Source organism: Pelodiscus sinensis, chromosome 17 (assembly GCF_049634645.1).
Source record: "Pelodiscus sinensis isolate JC-2024 chromosome 17, ASM4963464v1, whole genome shotgun sequence".
Classification (NCBI taxonomy): domain Eukaryota; kingdom Metazoa; phylum Chordata; order Testudines; family Trionychidae; genus Pelodiscus; species Pelodiscus sinensis.
In genome coordinates, this window is record NC_134727.1 from 35,598,808 (window position 1) to 35,611,172 (window position 12,365).

Consider the following 12,365-nt stretch of genomic DNA (forward strand, 5'->3'; position numbering starts at 1 on the left):
AGGGTCACCAGGCCAGGCTCACTGGGGAAAAGAGTACCATGGCAAGGAGGAACGTGTGCCCGTATGGTCACATTGGGGCAGGCACCATTCCCTTCCTCTGTCTTCAGGAGAAGTCACCTCTCTTCCCGGCCCTTCTTCCCCAACCCTCCTTCCCTCCATCCGTCTCTCTGGGTATGTCTACACTACAGCACTATTTTGAACTAACTTAATTCGAATTAGTTAATTCGAACTAAGCTAATTTGAATTAGTGCATCTAGACCTAAAAACTAGTTCAAATTAGCATTTTGCTAATTCGAACTAGCATGTCCACACTGAGTGGACCCTAAACCGGGGTTAAGGCTGGCTGGAAGCAGTGCCGGCAGGGCATCAGAGGAGGACTTAGAGCGTGGAGCTGCTGTCTCAGGCTAGCCGAGGGCTGTGCTTAAAGGTACCCGACCCCCACCCTGGACAGACAGTTCTCAGGGCTTCCCCGCTTGCAAAGCAGTCCTGGCTTGGAGTGCCCTGAGTGCCCACACGGCACATCACAGCACTCGGCCATCAGCCGAGTCCGGGGCAATAGAGTTTCCCTGGTGTTGCCCAGAGTGGCCACCAGGGAAACCTGGGGAGGGCTAGCCTCCCACTAGTTCGAATTAAGGGGCTACACACCCCTTAATTTGAACTAGTAAGTTCGAACTAGGCTTTGTCCTCGTACAATGAGGTTTACCTAGTTCGAACTACGCGCTCCGCTAGTTCGAATTAAGTTCGAACTAGCGGAGCGCTAGTGTAGCGCCTATGAAAGTTAATTCGAACTAACATCCGTTAGTTCGAATTAACTTTGTAGTGTAGACATACTCTCTGTTCCTCACACTTTCATTCTTCCTCTCCCTCCATTTGCATTGCGCTGTCCCTCCTCTCGGCTTCCAAGCACCCCCTTCTGGGATCCCTCCGCGCTGGGTGCCCTGACACGGCTGCTTCATCGCCTCGGACTCCACCTGCAAGGGAGGCAGGCGCTCCAAAAGCAGAGTTAAGAGCAGCCCGTGGCTACACAAAGATTGACTCAGCTTCTTTTCTACGGCTCGGGGTGCTGAGCCGGGATCAGAAGAGAAGGGGTTGTTGCCCAGGGCATGTAACTGCGTACAGTTGCATTAGTTCCTAGCATGACAAAGATGACAGTTGGCTGCATATTTTGGCTGAAGAAAGTCCCTCTCGGGACCTTGCTAGCCATAGCTGAGTGCAGCCAGCATGACTTTGATCCCAGTGTGGGATGGGAACTCGGAACTGGGAATAGTCTTTGACCGAACAGACGCTCTGCAAGGTCCGCCTCCTGTCCCGTTCTCCAGACTAGGAATGTCGTCCCTTCGGCTGTAAACTTTTTACGACTGTGCTTTGTTTCTGAGGTTTCCTCTCCTCAGATGGGTTCAGTCATGGGAGTTTCAGAACGTTCCTGCCTAGGAAATTGCTCAGCCAGAGAAAATGCAGCCCATGTAATTCCACCGCCTTTGGGGCTTTGCTCACAGCTTTTGTTCTGACCCGTTTCCAGCCTTTTGTCCAACACTGCAAGAGTCATGAATGGATTTTCAGTGGGTTAACACTCATGCAGCTGGTGCATCTTCCGCACTTTCATGGACTGCGAAGTGGGTGCTCTTCTAGGAATCCGAGGGGTTAATTAGGTTGAACTGCTGCTTCAGGCTGCAAGGGATGGGCCAAAACTTGTGCAGCTTTCCTGTCTAATGCTGCCATCTTGTGTTGCCTCGAAACCAAGCTAAACATTGCATCGGCAGGTTACTCATCTGCCCCAAGACTTCCCCCGGGGTGCTTGGGTGCCATTTCCAGCTAGAGCACGGTTTATTTTCCTAACTCTATCCCTGCTGTGATTAGCCACTTAAGAGCAAGGGGAGATAGTCCAGAGCCGGCCAACTTCCTGCTCGGAGCATGTTTGTGCAGAGAGGTTGAAACCAAATGAACTGCAACCTGAAACCTTTTGAAGCCTTTCAATAAATTCCTTTCCAATACAGTCACCGCACCCAGAAAGCAAAGCTTGGCGCACGCAGGCAGAAGAAGTTGGTTGTCTTTGCCATCTGGTTTTCAAACTCGCGGCGAGGAGGCAGGAGTTGGGCCTTTTCCGTCTTCTCAAAGGCAATGCATGGTCTGAAAAGGCAGCGACATGCGCACCAGGTGCTTCTTTCTACAGAGAGCCCTGGAAAGTCCTGGGAGCTAATGTGAGCTACTAGACTGCAGCAGCTGGGGTACGGTTCCAAGAGCAGGAGGTTTCTGTTCCAATTGCTGTCTGCTTGTTTTGATTACTGGATGCCTGCTAGGTCAACTCCACTGCAATGGAGAGTTATCCCCTTCTCCCCCCATCCCTTGGAGGGTAGCCCCTAGCCATGCACCGGCAGGGGTGTTTGAAATGGCACCTGAATCCAAGTTTTCCAGGCTTGGCAAAACTTTGGAGAATCTTTTATAAACTGATTCCCCCACCCAAGTCATGGGCTTCCAGCTTTCAGCCAGGACCAGAAATGCAACAGCGGTAACAGCACAAGAGCAGCTATTCCTGCAGGTTTCCAGACCCCAGTGCAGCCAGGGAGTGCTGGAAAGCACCCACGGCAAACTGCCCGGGTTCACCTGCCGGGCCCGTCTCTAAGCCCATAGGGTGCCGATAAGCATCCAGGCCTTTTGTGCTTCTCTGGACCAAAGCTCTGGAGCGTCTCTAGGGAGCACAGCCTCACTTGGATTTATAATCTCTCTCGTGTGGGTAGCCCCAGTCAGCTGGGACAGGCTGCCACCGTGGCGAAGGCAAAGTCCTAGTGTAAGTGAGCGGGGGAGCTGTGATGCCGGGAGCAAGATCGTGCACGGCAAGAAACTCCTCCAGGTTTGAGAGGGCTGCCCAGCGGTGGTGTACGGCTGGTGTCGGGGCTGCAGATAGCAGGGTGCCCTCTGGGGGGTCTCTCCGCGGGAGTGGAGGGTGCACATCACCTCCGGCTGTTGCGTCTCTCTTTGCCAAACCAGCCCGTAGGGTCTGTCTATGCTGCAATCAGACCTCTGCAGCTGGCTCGGGCTAGCTGAGTGGGGCTCAGGCTAAGGCGCTGCTTAATTGTGCTGCAGCCCGAGCTCTGGGACCCTCCCAGGGTGCTGGAGTCTGGCGCCCAGCGAGTGGAGTTCTATGCCTGAGTGGTCGCAGCGGCCTGGCATTGATAACCCAGGAGCAGGTTGTGTTGCTAAGACGTTCCAGGGCTCGTTCCTCTGTGTGTAACCCTCCCTGTGGCAGGAACGGCCCTTCAGACCCTCCCGATGCTGGAGCAGCCACCGGCCCCTTGGTTCCGAGCCTGGAAGGTGCTACCAGGGGTGATGTGGAGGTTGCCACCGGGAAATTGCCTGTCCCTCCCACTTTCCCAGGCTGTGGGGGAAGTCCAGCCACACGGGCCCCATCGCCATGCGCCGTCTCCCCTCAGAGCCCGCAGCACTGAGCTGTAGGCTAGTCGCGTCCCCTCTCTTCCCTGAACGGCCCGTCCCCACCTGACTGCAAACCAGCATAGCCGCCCAACCGTACCCCGCTGGCTCCTACCCTCCTCCTGTTCCAAATCCTGTTCTGAGGCGTTGTGGGGATGGCAGGCAGGGGACAGAAGGGGAGGCCCCACGCCAGCAGGTCTCACTAGACTAGGTGGAGCTGGAGTTCCTCCTTGGATTCCAGGTTGGCAGGGACAGGATGCCCCTCTCTCCATGGGGGTGCACCCCCTGCTCTGCAGCTACCCTGCTAGCAAATGTAGGACAAGGTGTAGGGGGGGTCCTATCCCATGTTCCCCTACTAGAAAGAGGCCTCACAACACAGGGCAAGGAAGAGAGGGTGAGAAGGAGGGTCTCTGAGGCGCCATGATAAAGTTTCCTCGCTCCCTCTGCAAAAGATACTTCTGGAGATGCTGTGTGAGGGATTTACTTTTCTGTGCTCTATAAAAAAGACTGCCCCCTCCCCCATCCTTTCAGTCCCCTATCCCACAGCTACCCAAGGATGCCATCTGCAGCTGTCAGTCACCCCAGTGTGCACCTAAATCTCCCTTTTTGGAAGCCTAATTTTCCTAAAGTCCATCCTCTTCCAGGACCTTCACCCCATTATACTCCACACGTCCGATAGAGGAGCAGGTTTGCTCAACTTCCCTGCTGTTCCTGGACGACAAGGCAGGGGGGATTTGGTCACTGAGTTGCTCAGAGTGTCTGGCTTTGAGGTGTGCGGAGCACTTGCCAGCTGCCTCCCACTGGCACTCAGATGGCTGATGTCACCTTTACGGTCTCCTAGGAGAGTTAGAGGGAACCACAGTATGTCTCCCTTCGGAGACGCCTCGAGGGATGGCGCTGGGTGGGCTTGGGGGAGGGTCCCCACGCTTTTGACCTGGCTCTTTGGCAGGGACGGTGTTTCCTCTAGGTGGTGGCTTCCTCACATCCTTCCATATTGCCACGAAGCGTGAAATCCTGCCACCTTATTGTTTTGTTGACATTTGTGCTGGGGTGTGGCTAACGTGTCGTTAGAGAGTCACAGCTGTAGGGAAAGGGGTTCAAACCCAGGAGTCATCCTGTCCCATGTGAGCAGAGATTGTGCGCGTGTGTGCGCGCGTGAATGTGTGTGTGATTAAGTACATAAGCAGAGAGAAATGGAGTTTTGCATTCTTCGGGGCTCCTTGTTAATCCTGTCCTCTCTTTGTTTCCTCCTTCCAGATCTGTCCCGGAGTGCCAGCTTCTCAGAGAAGGAGCTGAAAGAGGCTAAAGCCAGGAGCCAGAAAATCGCAGCCCAGCTAACGAACCCACCCAGCTCCAACTCCAAAGGCGTGCTGCTCTTCAACAGGCGCAAGCAGAGAGTGAATGAGTTCACTTTGGAAAGTGCCGGGAGGAGAGGAGAGGGAGCAGTCGCAAGAGGCAGCCCAGGAGCTCCACAGTGCAGCATCCGAAACCCTGGGAAACTGTGGCATTTGAAAGAGACGTCAGACGGCAGCAAAGAACTGAAGGAATCACTTGGCCCGGAAGACCCTGGAGCGAAGATCTTTAAAAGCAACATGGAAGGACACGAGGAGAGGCCCCACCTAGAGGAAACACCGTCCCTGCCAAAAAGTGAAGTCAAAAGCGAGGAGACCCTCCCCCAAACCTACCCGGCGCCATCACACAAGGCATCTCCGAATGGAGACATACAGCAGGTCCCTCTAACTATCTACCTAAGGGAGAACATAAAGGTGTCATCAACCAACGGAGTGCATGAGCCGAGCGCCAATGGGCATGAATGCGCCCCGGTGAATGACAGTGAGAACAACATACTGGTTTGCAGCAAGGATCAGACTGCCTTAGTGACTGACAAGGAGAAGAATGGAGAGGTTATCAACAAAGAGCAGAATGTGCTGATGATTGACAAAGAGACTGTTCCGGTTGTCTGCAAAGAGACGACTGTTCCGGTTGTCTGCAAAGAGGTGATTGTTCCGGTGGCCAGCAAAGAAACGATTGTTCCGGTGGCCAGCAAAGAGACGACAGTTCCGGTTAGCTGCAAAGAAACGACTGTTCCGGTGGCCAGCAAAGAGATGACTGTTCTGATTAGCTGCAAAGAAACATTTTTTCCGGTGGCCAGCAAAGAAACGACTGTTCCAGTGGCCAGCAAAGAAACGACTGTTCCAGTGGCCAGCAAAGAAACGACGGTTCCAGTGACCAGCAAAGAGACAACTGTTCCGGTTAGCTGCAAAGAAATGCCTGTTCCAGTGGTCAGCAAAGAGACGACTGTTCCGGTTAGCTGCAAAGAAATGCCTGTTCCAGTGGTCAGCAAAGAGACGACTGTTCCGGTTAGCTGCAAAGACATGCCTGTTCCGGTGGTCAGCAAAGAGACGACTGTTCCGGTTAGCTGCAAAGACATGCCTGTTCCGGTGGCCAGCAAAGAGTGGAATGGGACACCCAATAAGCAGTATTATGAAGTTCACCTCACTTTGGCTAAACCCAAGCCTGTGAAGAACAGAACAGCAAGACCGTTTGGAACCCAGTCATCAGTTACAACAAGCCAACCACCAGAGAAAAGCCCTGGGGCAGAACTTCCTCCACCCCCCACCTATGCAGAGACCTTGTTCAGTCCTCCTCCAGTTACTAGGGTCAGGTCACCTCCGGCATATTCAGCCTTGTATCCTAGTGCAGAACAGAAGCCTCTCATTCTGCAAGAGCCTCCACATGGAGAAAGCAAATCAACACCCCTGAATAAATCAGGAATATTAGAGGAGTCTGTGGCCCGGAGAGCACCTAAAAAACCCATGTTCACCTTTGTTGAAAAGCCAAAGGTGGCTCCTAACCCAGACCTTTTGAATTTAGTGCAGAGAGCGGATATAAGGAGGAAGCAGAAGGGGCAAGGAGAACCAGTCCCCGAGGAAGAACCATTTGCGCTGGGGGCGGAAGCTTCCAACTTCCAGCATCCGAATGCACTGAAAGGCGGGCCTCACCTAGGCTCTGCAGACAATGCCCCGGAGTGGTCTTCCTGCCTGAAGTCCCCACGCATCCAGCCCAAGCCGCAAGTGAAACCCAATCAAAACCTAGCCGAGGCGAAAGGGAAAGGAGCGGAACTGTTTGCCCGACGGCAGTCGCGGATGGAGAAGTATGTCATCGAGTCCCCGGCCCATCCCGACTGGGCCAGGTCACCGTCACCCACCATGTCTCTGCCACCCTCCTGGAAGTACGATTCCAATGTTCATGTGACACCTGTGGCCTTCAAACACTCACCCAAGAGCCCAGCCCGGTCAGCAAAAACTCCCCCAGCGTCTTTGTACAACAGCGGCATGGCGGAGAGCGAGCTTTCCCGGAAGGAGCTGGAAATCGCAAAGCAGCAGCCGTACCAGCTCCAGTCCTCTCTGTTCATCCTGTCCCCAGCTAAAGAACCGCCGCGGCTGTTGCCAAGGGGGGCACCACCGCCACAGCCCGCCTTTCCCAACCCTCATTCATACACGAGACACACCTCTTGCCCAACCTCTCCCTTGACGCCGACCCCCGATTTGCGTTCTCCGGCTCTGTCAACTTCCAGCCGGCCAGCAGCTGGTCCTCTTTCTCCATCCACCGGGACTGTGCTGATTGCCCAAGACAGCCGAACAAGCGCTCCCTTTGCATCCCCTTCCAGGGTGTTGTCACCAAGAGCCAAAGGCGTCTTCCAAGCTCCCAGGCCTTCTTATTCCACCCGGAATGCAGGCATTGAACCCCAGGTGTGGAAACCTTCTTTTTACTTCAAGTAAGGGGGTTAAAGTGCACGTTTTTAGGGTTCCCTCAACTGGCCACGATCATCTCTCGCTGGTGATTGAAGTGCTGAAAGCCAAAACCAACCCAACCGAAATAGCTTGGAGGTTTCGAATGCAGAGAATGTGCCCTTCCATAGCCGGCCCTCCTCTGCCAGCTGTTGGCTCCTGATTGTCCTGAGGATGTTTGATTGGGCACAGGGAGCAGCGTCTGGGCTGTATCTGATGCAGGGCCTGGCCGGGGGAGGAGACGTGCCGTGTAGCCTAACGTCTACAGAGAAAGCTAGCTGTTTGCTGAGCCCGCCCAGCCGAGGCTGTGTCGTGAGAGCTGGGCAGTTTTGCGGCCTGGGTTCCGGAGGGAGAGGGAAGCAGCGTGTGCATGTAGCACAACCGCTGTGCTTACCAGGAGCCCGCGTGTGCAGAGCCTAGAGGCTCCTTTCGAGAAGCTTCACAGAAATAGCAGGAACTTGGGTGCCTTTGCTCTTGTCTGGCAACCTGACAGTGCATCAGACCTCTGGCTCCGCCTTCTTCTCGCCTTCTGAATTTCCACCTCTGCTTTGCAAAGCCTTTTGCGTGTTCTCTCTGCAACTTCACTGGCCACCCGGCCTCTCCTCTCCACTCCACTGACTCCACCTTACCAAAGGGCTTAGGGCCAGAGGCCTTTCCATCCAACACCTGTTTCTGTCTCCTTTCTTCTCCTGCTCTTAAGCTTCTTCTGTTTTCTCCTGTTCTTTGCCTTAACCAGAGTCACTCCTGGCCCCCCAGAGCGCAGGGAGAACCAAAGAAAGACGTCATGGGGGCACTGGGATGACAGGAGAACCTTGCTATCTCCAGGGGCCTGTAGTTCCCGTTCCCGCAAAGACTCAGCACCAGTGGCCTGTTGGGTGTACAAGAAACGGGCTTCGCCTGCTTTGAACTCCCTTGGGACTGCAGGGTCAGTGCTGTTGGGCTCTGAGGAGGGGCAGGGCAGAACAGGGGCATTGGTCCTGCAGCCAGCTGGGGTATGTTGGGAAAAGCCGTCCCGTTAAAGGTGGCACAGCAGCTGTGGGAGGCTTGGCCACAGGGGTCTTAGTGCCATACTAAGATCACGGCTGCTGCTGCAGGGTGGGTTTTTCCATGCCATTCACACTCTGGGACAGAGGGTAATCTCAGGGATAAGGGGACGTCCGCGAAGTTCCTCTGGATTTACTGAAAGCAGAACCTGGCTCCTCCAGGACAGAGTCTCGTGCACTAGCACCCTGGCCTTGACTCAACAAACCCAGCGCAGGTCGGGCTGCGTTATCCCTCCACTGCGGACTAGCTTGGGCGGTCACACACCAAATCTCGCCTCATCTGCAGCAGGTCCCTCTGGGCAGCTTCACGAGGTTCCGGGTACGGGGCTGAAAAGGTTTCCTCAGCCGGCCAAGAGTAGCGTTCGTCCCGGATCGAAGCCTGACATTGCAATGCCTTTGACTAAGCCCAGATGTTCCAAGCAAAGGTGGATTTAGGTGCCTAAAGGTGCGCACCTAAATCTGCAGGGGAGCATCTAAATCAAGGGGGTGTGATTTGCAGAGGGGTTGAGCCCCACAAGTCCCACTGCCATCAGTGGCAGATGTAGGGGCTGAGTAGAAGTAGCCAGAAAATGGGAGGGAAATTTGGAGAAATGCTCAAGGCAAGCTGGGGAAAAAACCAGCTTCCTCTCTATTTGCTGCTGAAAGGGGACACGGATGGGGAAGAATTTCATTCAGTCCAAACCCCCAATTTTCCACTCAAATTAGTCTGGCCAGCTCATTTTTGACTAGCCTCGGTCTGAGCACTTCTATGCTTTACATTTAGTTGCCTAAATTGCCAGTCTCGTGTCGGGATTTGGGTCTGCAAGCATTGCCTTTAATGAATCCCTCCTAAGCACTCCCAATGCCCAGTAGAATTCATGCTGGGTAGCAGGAATTGGCGCCATATACTAAAATGCCAGAGAAAAAAGCCCTTTCACAGACACCTTGTCATACGAGAGATTTATTCACACCCACTGGGACAGTATCTTTCCAGCCCAGTGCAGCAGAAGAAGCTGCCATTGGGGGAAGCAAGCTACCTGCAAAATAACAGTCAGGAACAGAAACGTAGAGCTGTGCCAAGAACTGGTCTGTTAAAAAGCAGCTGGCGAGAAAGGTCTCCAGTTAACCCGGCACCTTAGAAGGTGTCTCTGGCACGCACCGTAATGTACAGCCAGCTTCCGTTAGGCGGTTTGCTAGTAAAATGATCATGGAAAATTCAGAAGCGGGAGCCCTCTTTGTGCTCTTGCTCCAAATTCTCCAGCCTGATCTGCTTCGTCTCTCTGTGATCCCGCTAGCTTGTCTGACACTCACTGGCCAGGCTGGGGGTGAAAAGAGCGAAAAGCTGGAGTCAGCATTCACTGGCAGGGATGCTGGTGAGCCAATTGCTGGCTGGGAATTAGCATCAGGAGCAGATGGGGTAATGAAACCTTCCTCTGCAGGGCAAAGCGATGATTTGTTCCTTACGGGCCATGGGAACTGCCAGGACCACTTACCGGACCCGGTACCGGTTCACTGGCCAGGGCCATGGAGAGCAGTGGTTTTCAAACTATAGGGCGTAGCCCAGCACAGTCGCACCATGCCAGGCCCTAGGTCACCTTGTTGTAGGGGGACCCGGTGACTAGTGAGGGTGCTAAGGCCGGCTTCCTGCCTGTCCTGACCCTGTGGACCACGCTGCATCCCAGAAGCAGCCAGCAGCAGGTCTGGCTCCTAGGCAGGGGTCCAGGGGACTCCGTGTGCTGCCCCCACCCTGAGCACTGGCTCTACGCTCCCATTGGCCTATTCCTGGCCAATGGGAGTTGGGTCTAGGTGGATGAGAGCAGCATGTAGAGATGCTTTGATGCCTCCATCTAGGTGCCAGACCTGTTGCCGGCTGCTTCCGGAGCACATTGTGGTCCACGGTGCCAGGAGAGGCCGGAAGCTGCATTAACACCCCGCTGTGCCGCTGACCGGGAGCCGCTGGAGGTAAGCCCATGCCCAACCCATGAGCACCCCCCACCTGGCTCCTGGGAGCAGCCTCCTCATTCAGATGAGAGCCTGCCCAGCTTCCCTGCTCTGGTTCAGCGCAGCCAAGGCCTCCAAAATAGTCTCTGCTCCCCCAGATGGGGAGATACAGAGTTCTGCTGAGGATACCAGAGTTGTGTTTTGCTGCAGGATACCGGTTAACTCTCCCCGCTTCCCCCCACTGACATAGAAAAGGTTGGTCCCAGGCAGATTTCCAGACTCACTAGCCAGAACCGTGACCTGAGGAAGCCCAGACACGCTTGCCAGCTACACTGGGTTTCTAGCTGCTGCCTCACCAGGGCAAACCTCATTTCCTGGATAGAGGATGAGTTTGTGCAGTGTCGCGTTGGGTGGGTGCGGAGGTTCTGGGCCAGTGACTCACAGCACATCCTGGAACAAACGCAGCTGAAGGATCGTTCCAGAGAAAGGTGCCTTCCCTGCACTTTGGAACATGTGCGTCAGCAACATAGCCTATGATCCCAGCTGCTGCAATAACCCAGAGCAGGAGGCTAGTAAAGATTTTGTAGTTCACTTGGTCGCTCCACTTTTGCAAGGTGTCTTTTCGACTGTGCTTTTATTTCCTCTTGGTCTGTTTACTGCCTCTGAATACACTCACAAATCTGCAATCTGTCTCTGCTCTTTCCTCTGTATTCTCGGCACACTGTGTAGCAAAACACCTGCCTTGGGCTGTCAGGGTTCCTATTTATGATTATATGGTGGGTGTGTGTAGCATCGCCAGCATCGAACCTACTGTGCTAGGTGCTGCACAGATAATGAATCAAAAGATGGTGCCTGCCGCAAGGAGCTTATCTGTTCTAACTCCCTCCTCCTGGGACTTTTCAGCTTAGAAAAAAGGAGACTGGGGGGGGGGGGGGGGGAGGATAAGATAGAGGTCTACAAAATCATGACTGGTGTGAAGAAAGTGAATAAGGAAAAGTTACTTACTTGTTCCCATAACACAAGGACTAGGGGGGGGTCACCAAATGAAATTAATAGGTAGCAGGTGTAAAACAAACAGATGGAAGGAGTTCTTCATGCAGTGCATAACTTGTGGAACTCCTTGCCAGAGGATGTTGTGAAGACCAGGACTTCAACAGGGTTCAAAAAAGAGCCAGATAAATTCATGGAGGTTAGGTCCATCAGTGGCTATTAGCCAGGATGGGCTGGGATGGTGTCCCTAGCCTGTTTGTCTGAAGCAACGGGATGGGCAACGGGAGGGATCACTTGATGCTTCCCTGTTCTGTTCATTCCCTTTGGGGCACCTGGCATTGGCCACTGTCGGCAGGCAGGAGAATGGGCTCGATGGAGCTTTGGTCTGACCCAATGTGGCCGTTCCTATGATCTCCATCACCACCCCCTCACAGGCAGCAGATGGGGGAGGGGAGGAGGCTGATGCTATGCCATGCTTAGGTATTGGCTTTGCTGGTGCTCTAGCCATGGAGAAGCACAGTCGGTCATTTACTTTAAGGAAGGTCATTTAAGCTATCCCTGATGTTGTGGGCCTTGACAAACGTGACAGAAACTGGTGGTGATCCCCTAGACTGGAGGGCTGAAGCTGCCCCTTCCCCCGCCCTGGAGGGGCCCAAGAACACTGCCCACGGTCAGCGGCTGAGGAGATTGCTCCTTGTCTCTGCTGCACACGCCCACTGCAAATCCCAGCCCGGCTGAGGGAGGGCCTGCCCCAGCACGCCCCTCGGGACTTTCCCGTGGCTGAGGAGAATTTTTATTGGGGGTCTCGGTGACACTTTTCTGTCTGCCCTCGGCGGGCTCTGGGACATCAGTCCAGCGTGGCAGCCCTGGCTGCACCTGCAGGGGGTGCCCAGGTGCCAGGCATAGCGCCTCTCTGCAGAGCTCGCTGCCTAGTCTAGTGGGGAGCCGCTGACCCACCAAAAAATCAGTCCGGGGCCGCACACAAGTGAGAAGCAAAAAAACCCCCCAGGTCCTCACTGGCGTGGCCCCCAACTGAGCAGAACGGCACTCCCCACCTTCCCCTCACACCCCAGAGCCTAGGGGGCCCAGGCTAGTAGATTTTGTGTGCTCCAGACCCACGGGGGGTGACAAGGGTGCTCCCCAATGCTGGGCTGGTGGGGAACCCCGAGCCTCGGTGGCCTGATCCAGGCAAAGC

The 12,365-nt window shown here is 54.6% G+C and overlaps 1 protein-coding gene across 6 annotated transcripts in view; it reads left to right on the plus strand.

The window, feature by feature from the left end:
* SYNPO (synaptopodin) overlaps positions 1-12,365 on the plus strand; it is a 67,343-nt gene that overhangs the window by 46,668 nt on the left and 8,310 nt on the right. For 4 of the 6 annotated variants that reach the window (XM_075900560.1, XM_075900561.1, XM_075900562.1 and 1 more), the window contains one exon: positions 4,684-7,178. In XM_075900560.1, the coding sequence (XP_075756675.1) occupies positions 4,684-7,178 (2,495 nt within the window). Of the gene's footprint in view, positions 1-4,683; positions 7,179-10,090; positions 11,084-12,365 lie in introns of those variants that run through there. The other 2 variants (XM_075900564.1, XR_012896394.1) reach the window with 2 other exon arrangements.